The sequence below is a fragment of the Chenopodium album genome, chromosome 13, assembly GCF_948465745.1.
Source record: "Chenopodium album chromosome 13, dcCheAlbu1.1, whole genome shotgun sequence".
NCBI lineage: Eukaryota > Viridiplantae > Streptophyta > Magnoliopsida > Caryophyllales > Amaranthaceae > Chenopodium > Chenopodium album.
In genome coordinates this window covers 7,484,936-7,505,007 of record NC_137846.1, presented here as the reverse complement: position 1 = coordinate 7,505,007, position 20,072 = coordinate 7,484,936, and the positions used below count along the sequence as shown (strand labels likewise).

Here is a 20,072-nt window from a genome sequence, read left to right as displayed (position 1 = left end):
GGGAAGGAATAGCTGGATGAATCCTCCCAACTATGCCCTAAAGATTCTAACTTTAGACTCGGGGGAGAGGGAGGGTGGTAAGCAAACACAAACTTCTATATCTTCATTCCTCGTGCTAAGAGTAACGAAAATCGTGAGAATTTAACAAGGATTATATCTGTTTGAGCCTAGAGCTATATTCCACTCTCATCATAAATTATATTTATTCCTACAGGTTATTACACTCGCAGATACATTTGCATATTCACTACAAACTGGTTATCAATGATCCTCCCAAATCCACAACCCGCAACATCTTCATAATTTGTCCTCGAACATGGCAGACATCAACAACCCATGGACAAATTCAGATCTCCTTGCCCTCTCCTCTTGATCTTTGATTGACAAGGGCTCTGATTTCACATGCCTGCCACCACTAAAAGATTAGATTCAACCAGCAAATTTATCCAAGTTATCTAGCATGTACTACTTAATATTTGATTCGTAGAGAATCCTGACAACTGATAAAAATACTGCAGCCTTATCATAGACAAACTGTAAAGGCGGCCAGGTCGAATAATACATATAACCTAGTTGGCAATAAAACTAAAACATGTACTGTAAACACAGGCTCGCAATTCAAATGTTAGTCAGCCCAAAAATTATAGTAAAAAGGACATCTTTACTAGATAGTCCTGTGCAGCAATATTCAAAAATCACAAAACAACACAGCGATCAAATTTCAGAAAAATTGTCCTTTTTTTCTCAGGCAAGATATAGGCTACAGGTGTTGGGGTAGATAAACAGTACAACACAATGGACTAACAAGTAACATCTTTTATTGAGTATGAAAGAGTATTGCCATTATGTAAAAGCTGATAAACAGGAAACAGGCAAGATAATATACCAACCTTTCTCGTACACTCTCCTCTTTGCCTTTCTTTGTTGTGCTTGTATCAGATAATGATTGAGACTGAGACATCACAATATCATCAGCCATAGGCAATATAAAAGATGACAACAAAGGATCAGGTGCAGCATTGGAAGATGACACTATACAGGAAGAACCCCCAAACAGGGACTGTAAGTTGCCTTCCTGCAATTCTTTTCTCAACAGTGAAAGTGTTGACTGCGATCCATTTTTGCGCGATTTCCTCTTGCGCTGTACGTGGTATATAGTCAAGGAACTCAAACAACATATCCTCTAAATGTACAAAAGGACCTCAATGCCTAAATCAACAAAGCATGTTTTGAAATATATAATTTGAGATGAGACGAGGAAAAGAAAGGAGGGAGGACCTAAGAGACTATAACAAGATGAGTGAATTTGACATTATAAAAGAATTCAACATAAATTACAACTCCGCAGTAAATACACGAGTCTATCCTTTAAATTTCACTATAAGGAGTATCCTGCATTTACATGGACCTCCCCATACCCTACCCTCAGGTCGATTTGTAGTTGACTAGTTGGTTGTCATTGTAGTAGTAAAAGATATCACAGAGGATTGCAACCAAAAAATGTAATCAAATAAGCAATAAAGTAATTACTGAATAGAAAAGGATATCTTAAAAATGTTCCCATGTTGCAACGTGATGTGTGCAACCATATCAACCCCTACCCTCATGGCACAAACTGGGCATACCTGAAGATCAAAACAGTCACAGTGAGAAAATACAGTATATCAAGAGGTCAGGAATCATAAAATTTTAAATCCAAGTTCTCAAAATACTAAACGAAAAGCAAACTTTTAACTAGTTTACCTAAAAGTTGGACTGTTCACTGAAGCATCCCAATGTTTCACTTTCTAAAATAAGGTACACATACCATTATACCCTGAATAACAATGGCAATAAAGACATGTTCTCTTCCATCAGGAATAACAAAGAATGCACGCAAATTTGTTCAATACCCAGAATGTTACTTTCAATAAAAGACAACAAAGCATTTTCAATATCAGAACATATAAAAATATACAATACTTAAGTTTAGAAAATTAAGCATCTATAGTTTGAAAATGCAATATCTGGGCACCCAATTAAAATTAACCCCTAAACTTAGGTTCACATGTAAAAATGTCCATGTAAAAATCTTAAATGGGGAAGCAAAGTTGTCAAAAGCATTCACAGATCAAATATAGAATCATAAAAAGATACAGATAATCTCATACGAGTGATTCTTTCAATCACTGATCCTTTACATGGTTATTAAGGGTAGCAAAGCCTCATTGAGATAAAGGGAAATTGATTACTCATACAAAAACATAATTTGATCATTGGCATACACCACTTACATGTCTTTTTTTGTCCTCTACTTAGTCCTTTGCTTTTTAATGGTGTGAGGAAGGGAGAGAAAGAGTGAGAAATAAAGGCATCACCTATGCACAAGCAAGTCCCTAGAAATCATAAACTCCACCACACTATTTCAAGGCAGATAGAGGAATGGGATAAAACAGGAAGACCATGTCTACTAAAATTCGCTGCCACAAAAACTTAAGGTTTAAGAAGGCCACCTTTGCCCAATTAAATAAAAACTTCACTTAACAACCACAGAGCCCCGTGAATTGCAATTCTTATAAAGTAATAAGACTATATTATTCTACCATAGGGTTTCTAATGAAAATTGGAACCAGCCAGCTCAGACTACTTTCATTCAAAATATTTTCTTGTTGAAATAAGGAATGATATCTAAGTTCATTTTATTGTGTTCCGGTTATGAATTGAAAGAAAGCGAAATCTGTGCCATAAAGTCTCCCCCTCATATTAGCTTCTCTCCGCCCAGACACTACCATCACCATCATCTCACCACATTCATTTGACATTTTTCTCTCTTCTTTCATTCACCATAACTTCTAGTCTTCAAGCGAAAACTTCACCATTTAAATGTGTTGGCTTAACTCAAGTCTTTGGGAATTCCAAATCTAAAACTTCAAGGGCCTAGTCCAACCACGGAGTCATATTTGGTGAAACCTATGATGCCTTGACCCGGACACCAGCATTGGACCCAAGTATGGAGCCAAGGATCAGATACAGGAAATTCTATATTCAAGGACGCGAGAAATAAAATTTGTTTTTACTTACATAATTTTTAATATTATCTATAAGATTTCAAAAAAAATAAAAATATAAATTAAGAGCTAATAGCATGTTTTCAACCCTGAAAAGAATTCTACGGGATTAAATGATTTTTGCAGCTCGTCAAGTTCGTGCCCTCTTTAATTTTAGATCCTTGTTTACATAAGATACGGGTCTCTCCCATTTCCCTTTCCATTCATGAGTGGTATACAAATTTACAATATCTAGCAATTACTTCTATGCATTGCCTACTCTTCCCAACCCCCCATGTTTAGTGTCACTATATTTGCTCACCTCCCCCAAGATCCTTTATTATATCGTTTTTCAATCTAATGATACCTTTTCTGGAAAAAGTTTACTACGTAAATCTCTTAGAAATGACCTCATTAAAGTCTCGAGCGCTTAGTTTTAAAAGGCGCAAGGCGCAAGTGGTCCTTGCAGCCTAGGTGCGAGGTGCAAGGAGAAGGCGCGCGCCTTTTGTATGCAAGGCGCATGTATTTATATATTTATTTCAAATTATTTTTTACTTTAATTGTACTTAATACCAATTAAAAAGATTCATAATCAATTAAATAATGATATATGTAAAGCTAAGGTAGTCTGAATTTGAAAAAGTGACCATCATTCTTCAATTTATAACTTAAATCTTAGTTATTTTCCTTGAGGCGCAAAGACGCACCTTACCAAAGGCGCTTTAAGGCGCGCGCCTTCCGTAGGTGACTGAGCCTTGCCTAGCTAAAGCCCATTTTCCAGAGCCTGGAGCAAGGCGCGCTTTTAAAAACCAAGCTCGAGCGAGGGGTAAGACTACGTATATACAATTTCTCAATCCTCAACACTTGCCAACGGCATATTACTCTCTAAATGCCCTTCTAGATAGAGGTAAGAATGTGTAATATTTTCCCAGCCGATCCTCAATAAGACACTCAGCTTTATTTGTCTTAGTTTTAAAATCATCAAAATGATCCCAGAGCCAGAACAAAGCATTAAATCAGTTTGCTAACTTATAACCGCAGACACCGCAATTAGACCCTTCATGAGCTTGAGCATAATTGTCTCAAACATTCTCAACTCTTCTTCACTTGAACTCTAGTAGTCTACTACAACATAAGCTCATCACTCCTATATTGGTCTAGAGCTCATATTCTACAACATTTTCCAGCCGCTGCATTCAAAACTCCAGTACTAATTATGAAAGTGTCTACTGACACCTTCTCTCCTCTTGACCCCTTGCCCCAAAAATATAGCAAAGTAATTCTTCAACATTCACTATGGAAAAAGATCCGAAGTTTGAGGAAGAAAAGTGTTATGCTTATGCAGCAGTTAAAGCCACATCATATCTCTGATATGTAAACAAGCCAGACTGTTATTCTAAGTTCTTGACAACTAAGTACAAGCAACATTGACACAACTCCATCATTCCATCAATGTTATTCAAACTCTAACATAGCCATTCCTTACTTCAAACTAAAGAGACCTACGTGTTGCCAATGTGGTACTTAGTCTGGACACCAAGATACGTGTAGCTTGCATACATCATCCTGGCTACAAACCTAATACAACTACCTCTTTTATTAACCTTTCCCATAATAATTTATGGTATGCGTCAAACTTCATATCTTGATCATTTGAATGAATAAAGAAATTTCACTAACTATTTTTTTTTTAAGAAAAAGGAATCATCACAGTTCCCAAAATCCTCTTCATTGACATCTTGATTCCCAAAACATGAGATCATCATCCAAGAGTCTATAATACAAATAAACCATATGGATGCAAACACCGCCCCTAAAAAACAAAAGAATCATCTTCCCGTTTCTATACACTCAAGTAAGGCAGTAAGCTCATCAAACATTAAAAAAAAAAAAAATACATTAACACGACAGCTTAAACCAGTATGACCACAAATTTAAAGTTCGAGTTTCAACAAATAGGTAAAGTTTTAAAGCATTTTCAACATTAAAGCTTCCAACTTTCACAATATATATCAATAATGAAAACAAAAGAAGAAAAGTAAATACCCCATTTTTTGCTTCAATAGGATGCTCGTCGTCAATGTGGCAGCACAGTCCAACAATATCAAAATACTCCGCACAAAATGGGCATGGAAACTCCTCCCTTATATCATCATCTCCTTCAATATCCTCAAATCCCATAAAAACATCTGTAATTTCCCAAAATAAAAACAAAAACATTAACTAAAAACACCCAAAAATTGAAAATAAATAAATAAATAATTAAAAAGGGTTTTTCTATTTTTTTGAGGGTGTTTTACCTGATCGAGTTTGGAAAGCAGATTGATAACGCTTAGAAACAGAAGACAAACGAGCAGCCCAAGAATCACCATCCATAATTAAATTCGGGATGTATAAAATATTGATCGATTAATTAGGGTTTTCGATTCGAGCTACTCCAGAAAGTTCAGCTCAAGTAGATGTAAATTGATAATTAATGAAGATGAAAATTGGGGATTTTTCGAGCAAATGAAGAAGAATGAGAGTGTGTGAGCTCAGAATTGTTGAGAGAAGAGGAGAGAGAAAATGCGGATGAGTGAGAAAGGAAGGTTGAGAGATGAGATGAAAATATCAGCTTGCTCTCTGCTCACTTCATTTTGCCGGTTCTTCTTCGTCTTTTATTTATTTATTTATTTATTTTTGTTTTTGTTTTTGGTATTTTTTTGGGAATTTTGGGTGGTTTTTTTTTTTTTTTTTTTTTTCATAAAAGAAAATTTTGATCTTTGTAAGTTGTAAGATTTGCAAACTCAATTTTTGTTCTTTTGTTGTTGGATACAGCTTCTCGAATCATGACGGCTCATCTTTGTCCAATTGGCAAAACCATGCTTTTCTTTTTTGGAATAATTTAGGTTTGGTACTTTGGTGTAATGTTTGTTTAATTAGTACGAGTACGTTTTTAAACCTATGTCTCTTATATTATGAGAGAATAGAGTTGTTATTCCCTAATTGGAAAAAAGCTTTTTGATGCGGACAAACATCATCTATGGTAAGATAATTACTAGTATTTTCTAACATGAGAAATTAAACACGCATAAAATATAAAAGGGTTTTTCTAAACTATGTCACCCAATTTCTTCGGTTTCTAAGTTGTACCCATACTTTTTTAAAGTTATAAGTTGTGCCCTCCACCTCACGATATTTTATTAACAATACCCTTTGACAGCCATATCCATTAACGAAAGTTAAGTTATTTTATCAACAATGGTTTCTTGGCATTATTTATTTGACACGTGTCCCGTTCTAATTGGTTTAACACTTTAAAAAAAATTAAAATCAGAAAATAAAATAATAAAAAAATATTATCGTTAACGTCAAAGGTTGTTGTTAATAAAAAATTAGTGAGGTTGAGGGCACTGGTTAGACGTTTGAAAAAGTATGGGCACAACTTAGAAATCGAAAAAGTTTGGGGGCATAACTTAGAAAAACCTAGTATAAAAATAAAATAAGATGATAAGACTCATAAGTGACACACTTAAACAATTTGATCGATATCACTATTGTTTGAATTTAAAGGATCATACAACCGATGTGAGATAATTAGTAATATTTTATGATGATAATTGCAGTATTTTTCAACATGAGAAATTAAACACGCGTAAAATATAGAAATAAAAATAAAATAAGTCAGTAAGGCTCACAAGTGACACACTTAAACAATTTGATCTATATCACTATTGTTTGAATTTAAAGGATCATATAATTGATGTGAGATTTTTAAATTCTAATGACTTTGTATGATATATGACATTATTTTTCAAAAAAAAATTATAAAGGTAAACATGTCATATTACATTATGCGGGAATACATATCTAACTAAGTAATCTTTCATGGTTAATCACCTAATAATTCTGAGGTTGAGGTGATGGAATAGTGGTATCGCTCCCATCTTGTATCCTGTGGTTTAAGAATCAAAGTTCATAGACTCATTTAGCACCCTAAATTCAAATACGCATTATGATTCAATAAATTTAATCCCACAAATTTATTTTCAAGTCTAATAAGTTCCAATTAATTTTTTACCCAAGCTTAGTCCAATGCACTTTTTCATTAGGCTGTAAATTTTTAAACGTGGAAAAAAAAGTCGTTGTTGATATTGCCATTACCGAATTTTCTCTCTCCCCGCCATTGAAGCACAGATTGCACCAATTCAACCTCTGATCACCCCTTCACCATTCTTCTCTCTCACATTGCCGCCAATTTTCCGATCATAATTCACCATTTTCTCTCTCCTCTAAATCACTCCCAACATATTTCCAAATTCTCCTTTTCATCTTCTCTCCTAAAAAAAAACAGAGAAATTTAATGTAAAATGTGCCGAAATTAGGGATTTTCAAAACTAAAATTCCTCGAATTCTTCTTCAATTCAACAATTATATTGCTAAATTTGATGATATGAGATTTCAATGACGTCGAGAAACCGGACGATTTTGTTTAGGAAGCACAGAGATGCGCTGAAGAGCGTACGAACGCCGATCGAAGGAACGACGTCGCATCAACATAGTATTGAATTGGCTGCTACCTCTTTGCTTCATCATGGTGCTCGTTCTTATACGCCTATTAGTTCTGAGGATCCTGGAACTTCTAGGTTTGTTCATTTCTCAATGTTCATTATTTTTGGTCAATTTTTGCTGTTTAATTGGATATACATTGTTGTTTAATTGGATACATATGTAATTGTAATTAGCATTAGTTTGTAAGGAATACAACTTTAAATTAATTGGATACATATGTAATTGTAATTAGCATTAGTTTGTAAGGAATACAACTTTAAATTAGAGCTGGCGAAAGTTGACCCAACCCGAACATAACCCGAAAACAGCTTGTAGGTGGTTGAAGAAGGTACAGGGAACAGGGCAATGTATTGTTGTACTAGAAGAATGTTGATTGGACGTATGGAACTACGTACCATAAATCGGCTATACCGAAATTTTACCTCTTAGAGACCATATATGCCTAGGATAATTAGACAACTGAAAAAATGGTGAGGTTCTAATCATATAGTTGAAGTGCTGTAATTTGTTAACATGCTCTATTGCTCACCTGCTATGAAAAATTGAAAATATGAAATGCTGTATTTTCGGCATCAATATGTATGTAATTAATTAATTATGTATGTGTGTATTGGCAATCAAATGATCTTTTCTTGAAGTTAAATTTTGGAAATTTGTTATGGAAAATTGCGATGTTGTTAATATATAGTTGTAGTGTTGTCCCTTGAGGAATTTAAATAAGTTTCTTGCTGCAGGAAAGGTGCAGTAGAAGTTGGTCTGCCACCAGCTTGGGTAGATGTATCTGAAGATGTGGCATCAAATGTGCAGCGTGCACGTTCAAAAATGGCTGAGTTGACAAAGGCTCATGCAAAAGCATTGATGCCTTCATTTGGAGATGGTAAAGAAGATCAGCGCCGAATTGAGAACCTTACTAATGAGATAACGAATTTGATAAGGAAATCAGAAAAGAGTTTGCATAGACTTTCTGCTGGTGGACCTTCAAAGGACTCAAATGTCAGGAAAAATGTGCAGGTACTAATCTAACTTATCAGAGTATAACTGAGTAAATAATGTTGGTCTTATGCTGCACTTGTCCTCCAAAGTTAAGTTAAGTTTGGATGTTTTTACTGCAGCGTTCATTTGCAACTGATCTTCAAAGCTTATCAATGGAGCTTCGGAAAAAGCAATCTGCATATTTAAAGCGCCTTCAAAAGCAAAAAGAGGTTAGAATCAGAACCTGATGTCCGCATAGCTGTTTAGATCATTTGGAAATTTTGAAGCACTTGCATTAAAAAAACATGCTGGATTGCTGGTTGTACAGTTATTCTATGACTGTATATATTAGTGTTACGATTGCTATCTTTATCCTATCAACCTTTAAACATTGAAGGTTGTTACTTTCTTGGTTTAGGGCTCAGATGGAGACTTGGAAATAAATATGAATGGGAGCAGATCTCAAGTCGAAGATGCTGACTTGGATGACCAGGTACTGCAACCAGGTTTACCGATTTGTTTCAAGATTTCTGAGATGTTTATCCTAGACTAGAAATTAACAGTTATTGTCAAGAACAATGAAATCATACTTTTGAGACAAAACAACATTATTTGTTTGCTGAATTATATTGATCTTTAGTTTAGTGGCTTTGCAAGTGTTGCAACTTTTCTTCGTTTCTCAAACCTTTTTCACTTTTGTTCAGCGTGAATTAGAAACTGAGTAAATTTACAATTATCTTAGGGAAAGTTAACAACTTGAGGAGGAAGAGTTGTTGGTCAAGTCCCACAAAGTGTTACCTTTCCTTGCAGCAATTTCTTGTGTATATAACCTATTGCTGATGGGCCTTTATCATTGTGGATCTTAAGTTTACCTTTATAAATCGTGTTTAAAGCCAATTTTTTATGGTTCTATATTTTTATGTTACATATATAGGAGATAAATGAGCACCAGCTAGCAAGGATAAGGAAAAGTGAAGCCTTCACTGTAGAGAGGGAGCGAGAAATCCAGCAGGTGAGTAGTGCATTTATAGCTTGATTGTATAACAAGCCTAATTGCATTTGTATTTGACTTTTAATTCTAAACTGGGATACTTCCATGTGTTGTAGAAAATATCTTTTTCCTGAGTTGCTAAATCTTTTTGTGGAAACATAATACTCCATATGATCCTTGTTTAGTCTGTATCCTTCTTGTTCTTTTTTCATTCACTCTTGTCAAGTACTTGGTGCAATTTATTTTAATTACAAATGTGTTTTGGTGGTCAATGTCTACTACTATAGACATCAGCCAGTTAGCTGTTGGCTTTATTATTATATGAAATTAATTCATAATTCAATTGATTAATCTATCAGACTATCATCCAATATTCTAATGTGTAATTTATTGTGTAGTAAGTTTTAATGCAACAGCTGTTTTAGTGGAGGGGAAAAAGATTAAGTTAGAAAGAATAATACAGAGATAGAGAAAGAAAACTATTATTAATGATTCCAAAATACATACATTCACATCCACATCCACATCCACATCCACATACACATCACTGATCCACATCTTGTTTCTTTCATGTTGTCTATAGGTTGCAGAATCAGTGAATGAGCTTGCTCAAATCATGAAGGATCTCTCAGTGTTGGTGATAGATCAGGTTAGCAGTTAAGCAACTTTCATGATATGTCAGCTGAGCATACCCATGAATGATATAGATTTAATGATCCATCATGCTTGCGTGCAGGGTACATTGTTGATAGGGTAGATTACAACATTCAGAATGTAGCAGCAACAGTCCAGGAGGGCCTAAAACAGCTTGAGAAGGTCATCTTTCTTGTATATATGATCTAAAATAACCATTCAGCTCATTTCTTTTGTGGCGTCATCTTATGTGATTGATGCTTTTTTTCTTTTCATTTTCTTCTTTCTGTTGTGGCGCTGAACTTGCAGGCAGATAGAAATCAGAAGCATGGGAGAATAGTGAAATGTGCAACCATTCTCATTATTATGTGCTTTGTCATGCTGGTTCTCCTAGTATTGAAGGAAATTATTTTGTGATAAGTGAAGGTATTGGATTTCACCTACTATCAAATTTGTTTCATTTGCCGTCAGCCAGAGATAAAAAGCTTCAGGTTCTTGGCTGGTTCACCTAAACACGCCGTGTACTCAATTTTATGCCCCATTCTGTTTTGAGAACTTTAATAGGGACTAGATGAATCAAAACCACAAACGAGCGTGTATACATACAAATGTAAAAAGACAACAGTTACAAGACTACAACACCAGACAAAGGCAGCTATAGTTTTATTTCATTTATTGGAAGAGCTACTCTGAAGTAAAATATTGGTTTTTTTAGATGTTTCTTCTTCAGATGATTCTTTAAAGATGACATTGTTTATCTGTAAACTTTATTAAGCAATGAAGCCGACATGCTCATTGTGGAAGACAATACTCATTTTATTTACAAAGTGCTTAGGCTTCAGAATGAACAACATATATACAAGTGACTCGTGACTTCACAAGAGAGCTAGCAATAAACACGAGATGATCAAATGCCTATAATATTCCTAGCAGCTAAACCATTTATTCAATTGGTGCAACATTTCCCGTTACTTATTATATATCAACTATCAAGTCATACTTGTATTATGTTAGATATTCGACTTTAAACTTTAAGTTTTCGTAATTGACCTTGATCTGAAATAGCAAAGTGCATTGATTTTGTAGTTAACAAAATAGTAAAGGTAGCAATTCTAGCAATTGCTAGCTTGTTTGAATAGAAATTAAAAAATGTGTACATTGTACAAGAAGCTCTTGTAGCTCAGTTGGTTAGAGCACCCGTTTAGTAAGCGGGAGGTCTTGAGTTCGACTCTCAACAAGAGCATTTTTAATCCACGGCCACTAACCTAGCATGATAGCATCTCTCAAAAATTCTAATCATATAGTCTTGAGTTCGACTCTCAACAAGAGCATTTTTAATCCACGGCCACTAACCTAGCATGATAGCATCTCAGATTCTCAGTGTCCTGATTTACAGCATACCTAGCAGGCTAGCATCAGCTCCACCATAGAGCTCCTACTTGATTCACCTCAGCCAAATGATAATGTGTATAATATATATGTTTTTGCCATAAAACCACTATTCTACCACTGGATCTTCTTTTTTTTTTTTGGTCATCAAAGGTGCCACATATATATATATTATAATTATTAAAAAGAAAAAAGAAAAAAAGAAGAGAAATGTAGTGATATGAAAGATGTAAACTTTGCTCCATTTCTATAACTGCCCAAATGATAGTAATACAATGAGTGATTTGCTTATGATTAGAACTTAGAAGAATTACATATAAATCAACAATGAATGATACAGTAATGACAAGAAAAGAACTAGCTTGATTTCTTTTTCTTCTTTGTAACGCTACTAGTTAATTCATCAACCGTAAAAGCTCTCTGCACAAGCCCGGCGATTGGAAGCTCCAGAACAAAGGTTAACTTCTGAAGTACTAGTGATAAAGAATGCACATCTGACATGGCTCTGTGAGCTTCACCTACTTGTGAGATTCCAAAATGCTCTTGAAGTGCTTTCAACGTCCTCGACCCAGTTTTTCCTGGAGACATAGAAAAACTTAAGATGACAATATCTCAGCCAAAAGAGAAGGGGAGGATAATGAAAGAGACAACACCTGCAGATTTCATTGCTTCTTTACTTAAAGGAAGAGTATCCACAAAATACCAGTTCGAAGGGATTTCAAAACCACATCGTCTAAATTCAGCAACTAGGAATGGCACATCAAAATTTCGGGCATTATGTGCGACAAGCACCACATATCCCCCTGGCTTCTGACGGCTCTGGACATACTTGAGCAATATTGGAATAAGCTCTTTCATCCTACATTAGAGACCAAATGCGCCAAAATCATTCCACCAATAGACATGATCATCTTATATTCATGATGTTACTTCAAATTCTCCTGCTCAAGCTCTATAATGTTTTGAAATAAATAACATGAAAAATAAGCATTACCGAACTTATAGTCTGTTTAAATGAGGAAATTTCAGGGGTAGGGGATGGGATGGAGCGTGAGGGATCTATATTTCCTTTTTTACATGTGGAATGGAGGTGGTTTCTTTTTTCTTCCCCTTTCAATAAACTAAAATCTTTCACTACTGGACAGATTCGAAAGAAAAATTCAAGCACCCTTCCCTCCCCCTAATCTCCCTTTTCTCCATCCCCCTCCCCTTTCCTCCATAGCTGTGCAAACCAAACACACTATAAAGATTGAAAGACTACAAATAATTAAATAAAGTGCCAATGTCGATCCAGAAGACAGATCTACCAGGTGTTGATCCTTGACTTCCTACATCATTATCATGGTACCGTAACCAAAAAATTAAAAGAATAAAGCATGTGTACGCATGCATCTGTTTTCAACCACTAGATGCAAGAGTTTAATGCATAGTTGATTGTCTTATATATCTAAGTAGGTCACTATAATGACAAACTTCAGCTGCGGGGCAGATGAAGAATTAACCAAACAATCTCACCTTTCCTCAAAGATAGCATGATGTTATAGAACGTTAACTTGTTCATATACCCAGACCAACATCTTTTGTAAAGTTGTACAATACAATAACAAAATAAACTAGTTATAATTAAATTTGTAAAAAAATTCTGGTTGAGATACCTTGGAACACCAGGTTTACTGACCATCTGGGTTGAAATACCATGGATAAATTCATTTCCGACATCACGCCCAGGATTAATTAGAGTGTGGAACGTGCTGTTTTCACCACCTTGGAGGTCCTGAAGCGCAATCTCAATGATTCTTTCTACATTTCTACTAAACCCGGTTGTCTCAAGATCAAAGACAATAAAAGTCGCAAGGCTGGCCAACTCCTTATTCTCAGCTATTAGTTGTCGGACATCTGCACTGCTACCATCAGTTATGTTTATTGGGAAATCTGTGCTTGTTGTCGCAATTAAATTATCTGACAAGTCATGCCTGACATTAACTGCACTGCTCAAGGAGTTTTTGCTAGTTTCTTCATCTGCAGTGATTAAGGGTCTTCGACTCCAACTTCCACTATTTCTTTCATGCCCACCAACACTAGAACTTAACAGCCTAAAATTAGATTTTTTACATGTTGGACTTATGGGGACAAAACCAGCCCACCACGTATTAACCAAAGAGTAAACTCTGCATCTGGGTACTCGCAAGATTGAGTAGCACATAGGGGCTGTTCTCATCTGAACTTACAGCGTTCGTTCAATGAAAAAACAAAGCAAAGCAAGGGATTTTGTATTTGCATCAGAAGTGGATAGCTCAGACCTGATGACAGCAGTTTCAGAGAATGTGAAATGTGAGTTTTGTTTTATGACCGTAAAGGGAATTCAACTAGCATAAACAATTGTTCATTGTCATAGGTTAGCAAAACAAATTTTAGCTCCAGCTGAGCTGGAAGTTTCCTTCCACAAACTTAGCATAGATTTAAAACTATATGTTTATATGAACAAAGCTGAAAAGAGACCAAGCTCCTTTCCTACTTTGGTGGTTATATGGCTCTATAATCAGCAAAACCTTAAAGATACAGAGTTATAGACAAAACATATAAACTAAGAAACAGCTAGAAGTTTCAAGTCATAGGTAAATCGTTAAAACAACAATGACGTAATAAACCTATCAGTGCTTAGTAGGAGAGTGATTTCAACTAACATAACAAGATTAAAAACAGTAGAGTAAACAAAGTCAGAAAACCCTGATGTGAGATTTTAATCCACTAATAACATTCAGCAGCTTCCAGTCCATGAAAAATTTTCAACTTCCGTTATCCCTATCCCATAGGTACAGGCATACAGTTACTACCATTTATTGTCTAAGCCAATTAAATACTCTTTCACCTCATTTGTAAAAGAAAGCACTGGCAACTCTCCAGTGGATATATAATTGTATATGGAATATCATCGACACTATTATGTCAGTTAGCAACAAAAGGAAGATAGGATGAATGTAAAAAGTCTGTGCACCATAAATAAGTTATCATCACCAAATAATACTCCTGTGTGAAATGTGACGATTTGTACAGCAAATCAAATCTCAATCAAGACAAATCAGCAGAAAGCTAAAATAAGGCTCGAGTTGCGAGATTTAGTGGACATTCAGAATTCAGATAATGGTTATAGTTACCATGCAATGGCATGGCAGCTTCAAATTAAGAAAACATCAATCTTCAATACCAGCAAGAATTCATAGTATAACCGCTGTAAAACTAGGATAATGCCTCAACCTTTTGGTGAAATTTAATTACAGGAAGCTCAGCCTCTTTAAAAACATAACATGCTTCTTCTAGCAACAACCTCATCATGAAATGCATATACTCCAACACAATGCAGAACCATGTTAGACTGTTTCATAATTAGATCTATAATTAATTAAACCTATAGTTAACAAATGGACCAAAATGATTGTGAATCGCAATTAACACAATCCAGACACCCAAACACATGAGAAATCTCTCTTCAACACCATTAGACAAAAACAAGGCCTAATTTGAAGTGCATCAAAATTAATACTTGCAACAAAGTCAAAATCCAATCTTCATTATTAAAACTCGATAATCTATTACAGCCCATGAATCATTATACATTTAATAGAAAATTACTCCGAATGAAATATTATCCAATTTTCCCAACTAATTAACCAGCTCACTTGCTAAACTAATTAGAAAAAGAAGCATGTCACAAATGTTCAAAAATCAACCTAATGGGTTGGCTAATTTCACAATACCCAGAAATTAAATAATCAAAGGAAAGAAAATGACAAAGAAGAAAAGCTCAAACAAGCAAAAATTCAAACACGCCCAGAAAAATTAATGACCAGGGAATTAAACAAAATACAGCCAATCTGGATCAAAGTTAATCAAATCAAAGCATCAATTAACAAAGTTATAAACTTGAATAGCATCATGTAATATGATCAAACTATGTTGGTAGAAATAAAATGGAATGAACTGAACTAAACAATGAACAACCCATTTGAGGAGAGAGAAAGAGAAGACATACCATGAAATGAAAGCGATTACAAATGAGAAACTGCATTTGTTGAAGTGTCAAAGGAAGTAGTATTGATTTGGTTAGTTTGGGAAGTTAGAAATTTTTATAGGAAAGAAAGGGCAGTTAAACGGGGCAAGAAAAGAAGCAAAAGAAAACCCAGAACGCATGTGAGAGGAGAGAGAAAGAGGAAGAGAGACGCAAGCAGTGGATGATTGCTGATTAACCCACCCCTTCAAATCGGATCACGAGCTCGCTCCGTTTTTCTCGGGTTTTTTTTTTTTTACCATTATGTTTCATTTCCTAATCTAGTCTTTTACTTGTTAAAAAAAAAAAATTAATCTTTTTTACATTTTTTTTTTTTTGAGGGGAATCTTTTTTACATTGTTCATCACAATTTACTTACTTCATTTGACAATGTTATTGTTAGGAGAAATAGGGCTACAGTAGTCTAAAGACGTATTCTCTTCACTTTTTTTTTTAAATACTAATTATGATTCATGAGTAAATATCAGATGAGATTAGAATAGATTGGGTTCAATTAAATTAAATAAGTATAAAACAAATCTGCCCTACATAATCTTGTTTTAGCCCCCTTATTGTCATGTAGTATTTTTGAATAGGGTAAGGAATCCCTATCCTTAAATTGTCTCTTAATGAGGATTGAATCCGTAACTTTAATATTAGAAGGTGCAATCTTTCCCACTATATCAAGCCTAACGTAGTGATTTCATAGCCGAACATGATTGTATTGATTTCATTCCTTTAAAGTTTTCATCTAGTTTTGATGAGTCTTTTGACCAATTTTTTCAAAGAGAGGAATTTAATTAAAATTTATGGGTAATGATATATGTAGCCCTTAGGGCTATGTATAAGCATTAAATATACTTTCCAAAATGGAATTAAGTTGGAAATTCATGACAAAATCACGCGCTGATTGGTGTAATTAATGTTAATCTTTCCTTTTTCAGCTTCTTATACATACCCCTTAAGACTTCCAACATTTATTCAATGAGTAGTGTAAGTAAAAGCCGAAGACTTCCAAATTTATTATAATAATGATGGAAGAGGTGTTTTTTTTTTTTATAAAAAAAAAAAAGGAAGCTGAAATGAACAGTCTAATCAAATTGAAATTCTTACTTGTATATGTTAATTTGGCCCGAGTTTACGGACCAGACACTTGAAAATTAGAGAGAAGGATATTGAGAGAAATTCCTACCTTTAAAGTGTCCAAGAATTACTATTGTGTCGTACTAGTATATATGTCGGGTCTAAAATTTTCATAAACAAAATTATCTTGTGGATTTAAGCACAGGAGTAGTATTTTACAAATCAAGTCAATAGACTACTTGATAGCAAAGTAATAATCAACAGCGGGTATATTCCAATATTCCACTTATTTCATTTTTTTTGTCCTTTTAATATGGAAGCATGAATTATTAAAGCACGTCTCCTCCTCTAACTTGGATCAACAACCCTGATTATTGGCTTATTGCATGAAAGGAACGAAGATAGGATTAGGTTTAGGATTTACGCATCGTATGAGATTCAATCAAATTTAACAATTTAAAACTTCTATTAAAATCCATCAAAATCTACTCAATAAATTGAGCATAAAATATCCTTGTTATGAGCTTAATTGTGAGAATTGAACTTGATTAAAAGTATTCAAGGTGATTGTGATTCGACTATATAAAAATATTAAGATAATATGTGATAGAGTATAAAACATATTCCTGGGCCTCAACCATCAGCTTAAGCTTTTGGTTGAGATGGTCCTCTAACATGGTATCGGAGCCAGCGTGACACAAAAGGTCACAGGTTCAAATCTCATCCACCCCCTCCTTCAAAGTGGAATTAATTCGCACCAGGTATAGGTGGGCCTGTGTTGCATCCACATGAGCCTTTCATGTGAGGGGGAGTGATAGAGTATAAAACATATTCCAGCCCAAAGGGTCTTTCATGTGAGGGGGAGTGATAGAGTATAAAACATATTCCTGGGCCTCGGCCTCAACCATCAGCTTAAGCTTTTGGTTGAGTTGGTCCACTAACAATATGAAGTAGAACTCTACAAATTAAAAAACAAAGTGTTGCTATACGGTGGATCTTGTAATAAAGAATGGACCGACGTAATCCACAAGATTAGCTAATCAATACAAGTCGCTGAATCACACTTTATTTTAATTGTTTAAACACAATATTCAATTAAAGAAACCAAATAATCTGATTTAAATTTTGGTTTAATAGTGGAATTTTACATTCTCCACATGATTACGCGAATCTCTATAAAATGTTTCTTTGTTTTCTTCTGAAAAGTATATAATCTTAACAGCCCATCAATAGTTTTTTATAAACAAAGTTTGGCCCAATGGGCCGTTGGACATTGGACCAACTTGGGAGCAGATTCTTAACAAATCCTACATGGGAACATTGGAATGGAACCTAATATGGCTAATACGTAGTACGTAGTATATGAAAACTCAACATTTCACACTTGATCACTAAGGTATGATATCCTCAATTAATTTTCACTTGTCTTAAGAAAATCAAGTTTTGAAAAAACAAGTTCAAGACCTATACCTTTGAATAAGTTATAATCAATTCATATGAACCGAATGACGATACTTCACAACTAAAATCAATGCACCACATATATATATATATAGTTATTGTTTGATTGACATGAAAATTAAATTTTCGTGTAAATTTTTATTTTATGAGAATAATTTCTTCTCCAAAATTCCTTTGAATTTACTTAACTTGCTTGGTAATAACAAGGGAAATTCACATGAATTTTGATTGATCGAAAGAGTTTGGTGTAGTGTAATTTATTACCATATTTTGTTGAAAGTCTAAATTTTCGTAAATTTCTTTTGCAGTTCCATATTTACTTTTTTTTTTTTTGTCAATCAAATAACTACTACGGTACTACCTAGTCGATTTCCCCATAATTCTTAGTACTTTGTACTGCCCTATTTTTGTTGTCAATTAAACAAACACATATTAATAGTATTTAAATCCTAAAATATAAATAATGGCTATAACTTTTCATTATTAAAATAAGAGCTTAAATGAGTTCAAACGAGCTTATAAACTAACACGAACTAGTTGTCTACATGTCTAAACAAGTTGAGTTCTAACAAGTCGAGTACTAAGTAAGCTTGAATTTTGTTTGAGCTTGTTAATTTATTAATGATCGAGTTTGTTCACGAGTTGTGCATTGGCTCATTAACATATCTAGCAAGGGTTAGGCATCACAATATTCACAATGATCCAACCCTTGCCCAACTTTAAGATCAAGTTATTAACTTATAATGACAATCTAATTTACACTAGTGTAGTAACAAACCCATCATGCAAAACAACCTGAAAGACATAAAACTACCCAAACCAACAATCCCAAAAGATTGCCACGTAAGTTCCCGCCTTCACTTTCCCTCCACCCTAATTTTGGCGGGTGTCCAAAATCTTCTGATTTCTGTTTTTATAGTTTCTCCCCAAAATATATTTCCCCCAAAACTTAATTTTAAAAAACTAGTGGGGTTCACTCTTCACACCCCAAAAATCCTGAATTTTCTAGTACTTTGCGCCTTCACCGAGCCTCTTTTTATGTCGGTTTTATTATCTGCCTCTTTTATTCATCAATCTTTTATTATTTTGCCACCCCAGAAAAACAGAAAGTAATTACATTTTCTGGGTTTATCAATTCCTCTGTTTTTCTTCATAAAAAACCCAACTCATTTATTTGATTCTAGCCTCTGATTCAAATAGTTATTCATAAAATTAAAGAATTAAAGGTGAAAAAAATGAATGAGGCGAAGAAATTTTGTGCAGATTGCAAGACCACAAAAACCCCATTATGGAGAACCGGTCCTCATGGTCCTAGGGTATAAATTTATTGCATGATTTCTTTATTTTATTTATTTATTTTTTCTGATTTTGATTTAATATTCTGATTGAATTTCTGGGTTTTTGTTGCAGTCACTTTGTAATGCTTGTGGAATAAGATTCAGGAAGAGGAAGATGGCAGAAGATGATCAACAAAACCAACAATCCAGTTCAGAAATGAGGCGAGAAAATGATGATCAAGTTAAAAATGATCAGTTTTTGAAGATGAATTATAATAACAGAGATATGGATAACATGATTTTAGCTCAAAGATCATCATCGTCGTTATCATCTTCGTCGTCGTCTTCGTCTTCACAGTTGAAGAAACAGAGGAGTAGCAGTGAAGATAGTATTAACAGTAGTAAGAGAAATTTGGGTGAAGTTGAGCAAGCTGCTGTATTGCTCATGTCTTTATCTTGTGGATCTGTTTTTGCTTAATGAGGATAATAATTTTTTGGATGGCTGATCGATTAACCTACCTCGGTCCGAATTAAGTTGTCGTATGGTAGTTCAAATTACACAATTAACGTGATTATTATATTCGATTAGTTGATTACGAGTAGATCTTTTTACTAATCTAGTTAATGATTGTTGTGGTTTAGTG

At 34.4% G+C, this 20,072-nt stretch overlaps 4 protein-coding genes and 1 non-coding gene across 5 annotated transcripts; 3 read left to right on the top strand and 2 right to left on the bottom strand.

Moving 5' to 3' along the window:
* Nucleotides 1-84: 84 nt before the first annotated feature.
* LOC145574476 (protein DEHYDRATION-INDUCED 19 homolog 3-like) lies at nt 85-5,685 on the bottom strand. The gene is made up of 5 exons (XM_081632271.1): nt 5,327-5,685; nt 5,073-5,215; nt 1,548-1,625; nt 891-1,147; nt 85-406 (listed from the first exon to the last, which is right to left on the bottom strand). The coding sequence occupies exons 1-5, from the start codon at nt 5,400-5,402 to the stop codon at nt 298-300; spliced, it is 663 nt and encodes a 220-aa protein (XP_081488397.1). The 5' UTR covers nt 5,403-5,685; the 3' UTR covers nt 85-297.
* Nucleotides 5,686-7,391: 1,706 nt separating this feature from the next.
* On the top strand, nt 7,392-10,806 carry LOC145576165 (tlg2p-like protein a). Its single transcript, XM_081633948.1, has 8 exons — nt 7,392-7,651; nt 8,312-8,588; nt 8,690-8,779; nt 8,968-9,042; nt 9,484-9,561; nt 10,124-10,196; nt 10,277-10,356; nt 10,483-10,806. The coding sequence occupies exons 1-8, from the start codon at nt 7,470-7,472 to the stop codon at nt 10,588-10,590; spliced, it is 963 nt and encodes a 320-aa protein (XP_081490074.1). The 5' UTR covers nt 7,392-7,469; the 3' UTR covers nt 10,591-10,806.
* A 536-nt stretch (nt 10,807-11,342) lies between these two features.
* TRNAT-AGU (transfer RNA threonine (anticodon AGU)) lies at nt 11,343-11,416 on the top strand. Its single transcript has one exon. It is a non-coding gene; the product is annotated as a tRNA-Thr (tRNA).
* Nucleotides 11,417-11,784: 368 nt separating this feature from the next.
* Nucleotides 11,785-15,803, bottom strand: LOC145576164 (exonuclease DPD1, chloroplastic/mitochondrial-like). The gene is made up of 4 exons (XM_081633947.1): nt 15,593-15,803; nt 13,218-13,862; nt 12,216-12,421; nt 11,785-12,140 (listed from the first exon to the last, which is right to left on the bottom strand). Exons 2-4 carry the CDS (start codon nt 13,778-13,780, stop codon nt 11,920-11,922), a joined length of 990 nt encoding a protein of 329 aa, XP_081490073.1. The 5' UTR covers nt 13,781-13,862; nt 15,593-15,803; the 3' UTR covers nt 11,785-11,919.
* A 3,463-nt stretch (nt 15,804-19,266) lies between these two features.
* Nucleotides 19,267-19,999, top strand: LOC145576163 (GATA transcription factor 17-like). Its single transcript, XM_081633946.1, has 2 exons — nt 19,267-19,467; nt 19,562-19,999. The coding sequence occupies exons 1-2, from the start codon at nt 19,387-19,389 to the stop codon at nt 19,904-19,906; spliced, it is 426 nt and encodes a 141-aa protein (XP_081490072.1). The 5' UTR covers nt 19,267-19,386; the 3' UTR covers nt 19,907-19,999.
* The last annotated feature ends 73 nt before the right edge of the window (nt 20,000-20,072 follow it).

What these genes read in the sequence shown, in the direction of transcription:
- LOC145574476 (XM_081632271.1), bottom strand. Translation starts at nt 5,402, where the DNA reads ATGGATGGTGATTCTTGGGCTGCTCGTTTGTCTTCTGTTTCTAAGCGT. An exon ending in AACATGGGAACATTTTTAAG is followed by an intron (nt 1,148 to 1,547) that starts ATATCCTTTTCT and finishes ACTATATACCAC; the next exon opens with GTACAGCGCAAGAGGAAATC. An exon ending in GAGGAGAGTGTACGAGAAAG is followed by an intron (nt 407 to 890) that starts GTTGGTATATTA and finishes TAGTGGTGGCAG; the next exon opens with GCATGTGAAATCAGAGCCCT.
- LOC145576165 (XM_081633948.1), top strand. Translation starts at nt 7,470, where the DNA reads ATGACGTCGAGAAACCGGACGATTTTGTTTAGGAAGCACAGAGATGCG. An exon ending in ATGCTGACTTGGATGACCAG is followed by an intron (nt 9,043 to 9,483) that starts GTACTGCAACCA and finishes TTACATATATAG; the next exon opens with GAGATAAATGAGCACCAGCT. An exon ending in GCCTAAAACAGCTTGAGAAG is followed by an intron (nt 10,357 to 10,482) that starts GTCATCTTTCTT and finishes CTGAACTTGCAG; the next exon opens with GCAGATAGAAATCAGAAGCA.
- LOC145576164 (XM_081633947.1), bottom strand. Translation starts at nt 13,780, where the DNA reads ATGAGAACAGCCCCTATGTGCTACTCAATCTTGCGAGTACCCAGATGC. An exon ending in AGTAAACCTGGTGTTCCAAG is followed by an intron (nt 12,422 to 13,217) that starts GTATCTCAACCA and finishes TCTCTAATGTAG; the next exon opens with GATGAAAGAGCTTATTCCAA. An exon ending in AGAAGCAATGAAATCTGCAG is followed by an intron (nt 12,141 to 12,215) that starts GTGTTGTCTCTT and finishes CTATGTCTCCAG; the next exon opens with GAAAAACTGGGTCGAGGACG.
- LOC145576163 (XM_081633946.1), top strand. Translation starts at nt 19,387, where the DNA reads ATGAATGAGGCGAAGAAATTTTGTGCAGATTGCAAGACCACAAAAACC. An exon ending in CCGGTCCTCATGGTCCTAGG is followed by an intron (nt 19,468 to 19,561) that starts GTATAAATTTAT and finishes TTTTTGTTGCAG; the next exon opens with TCACTTTGTAATGCTTGTGG.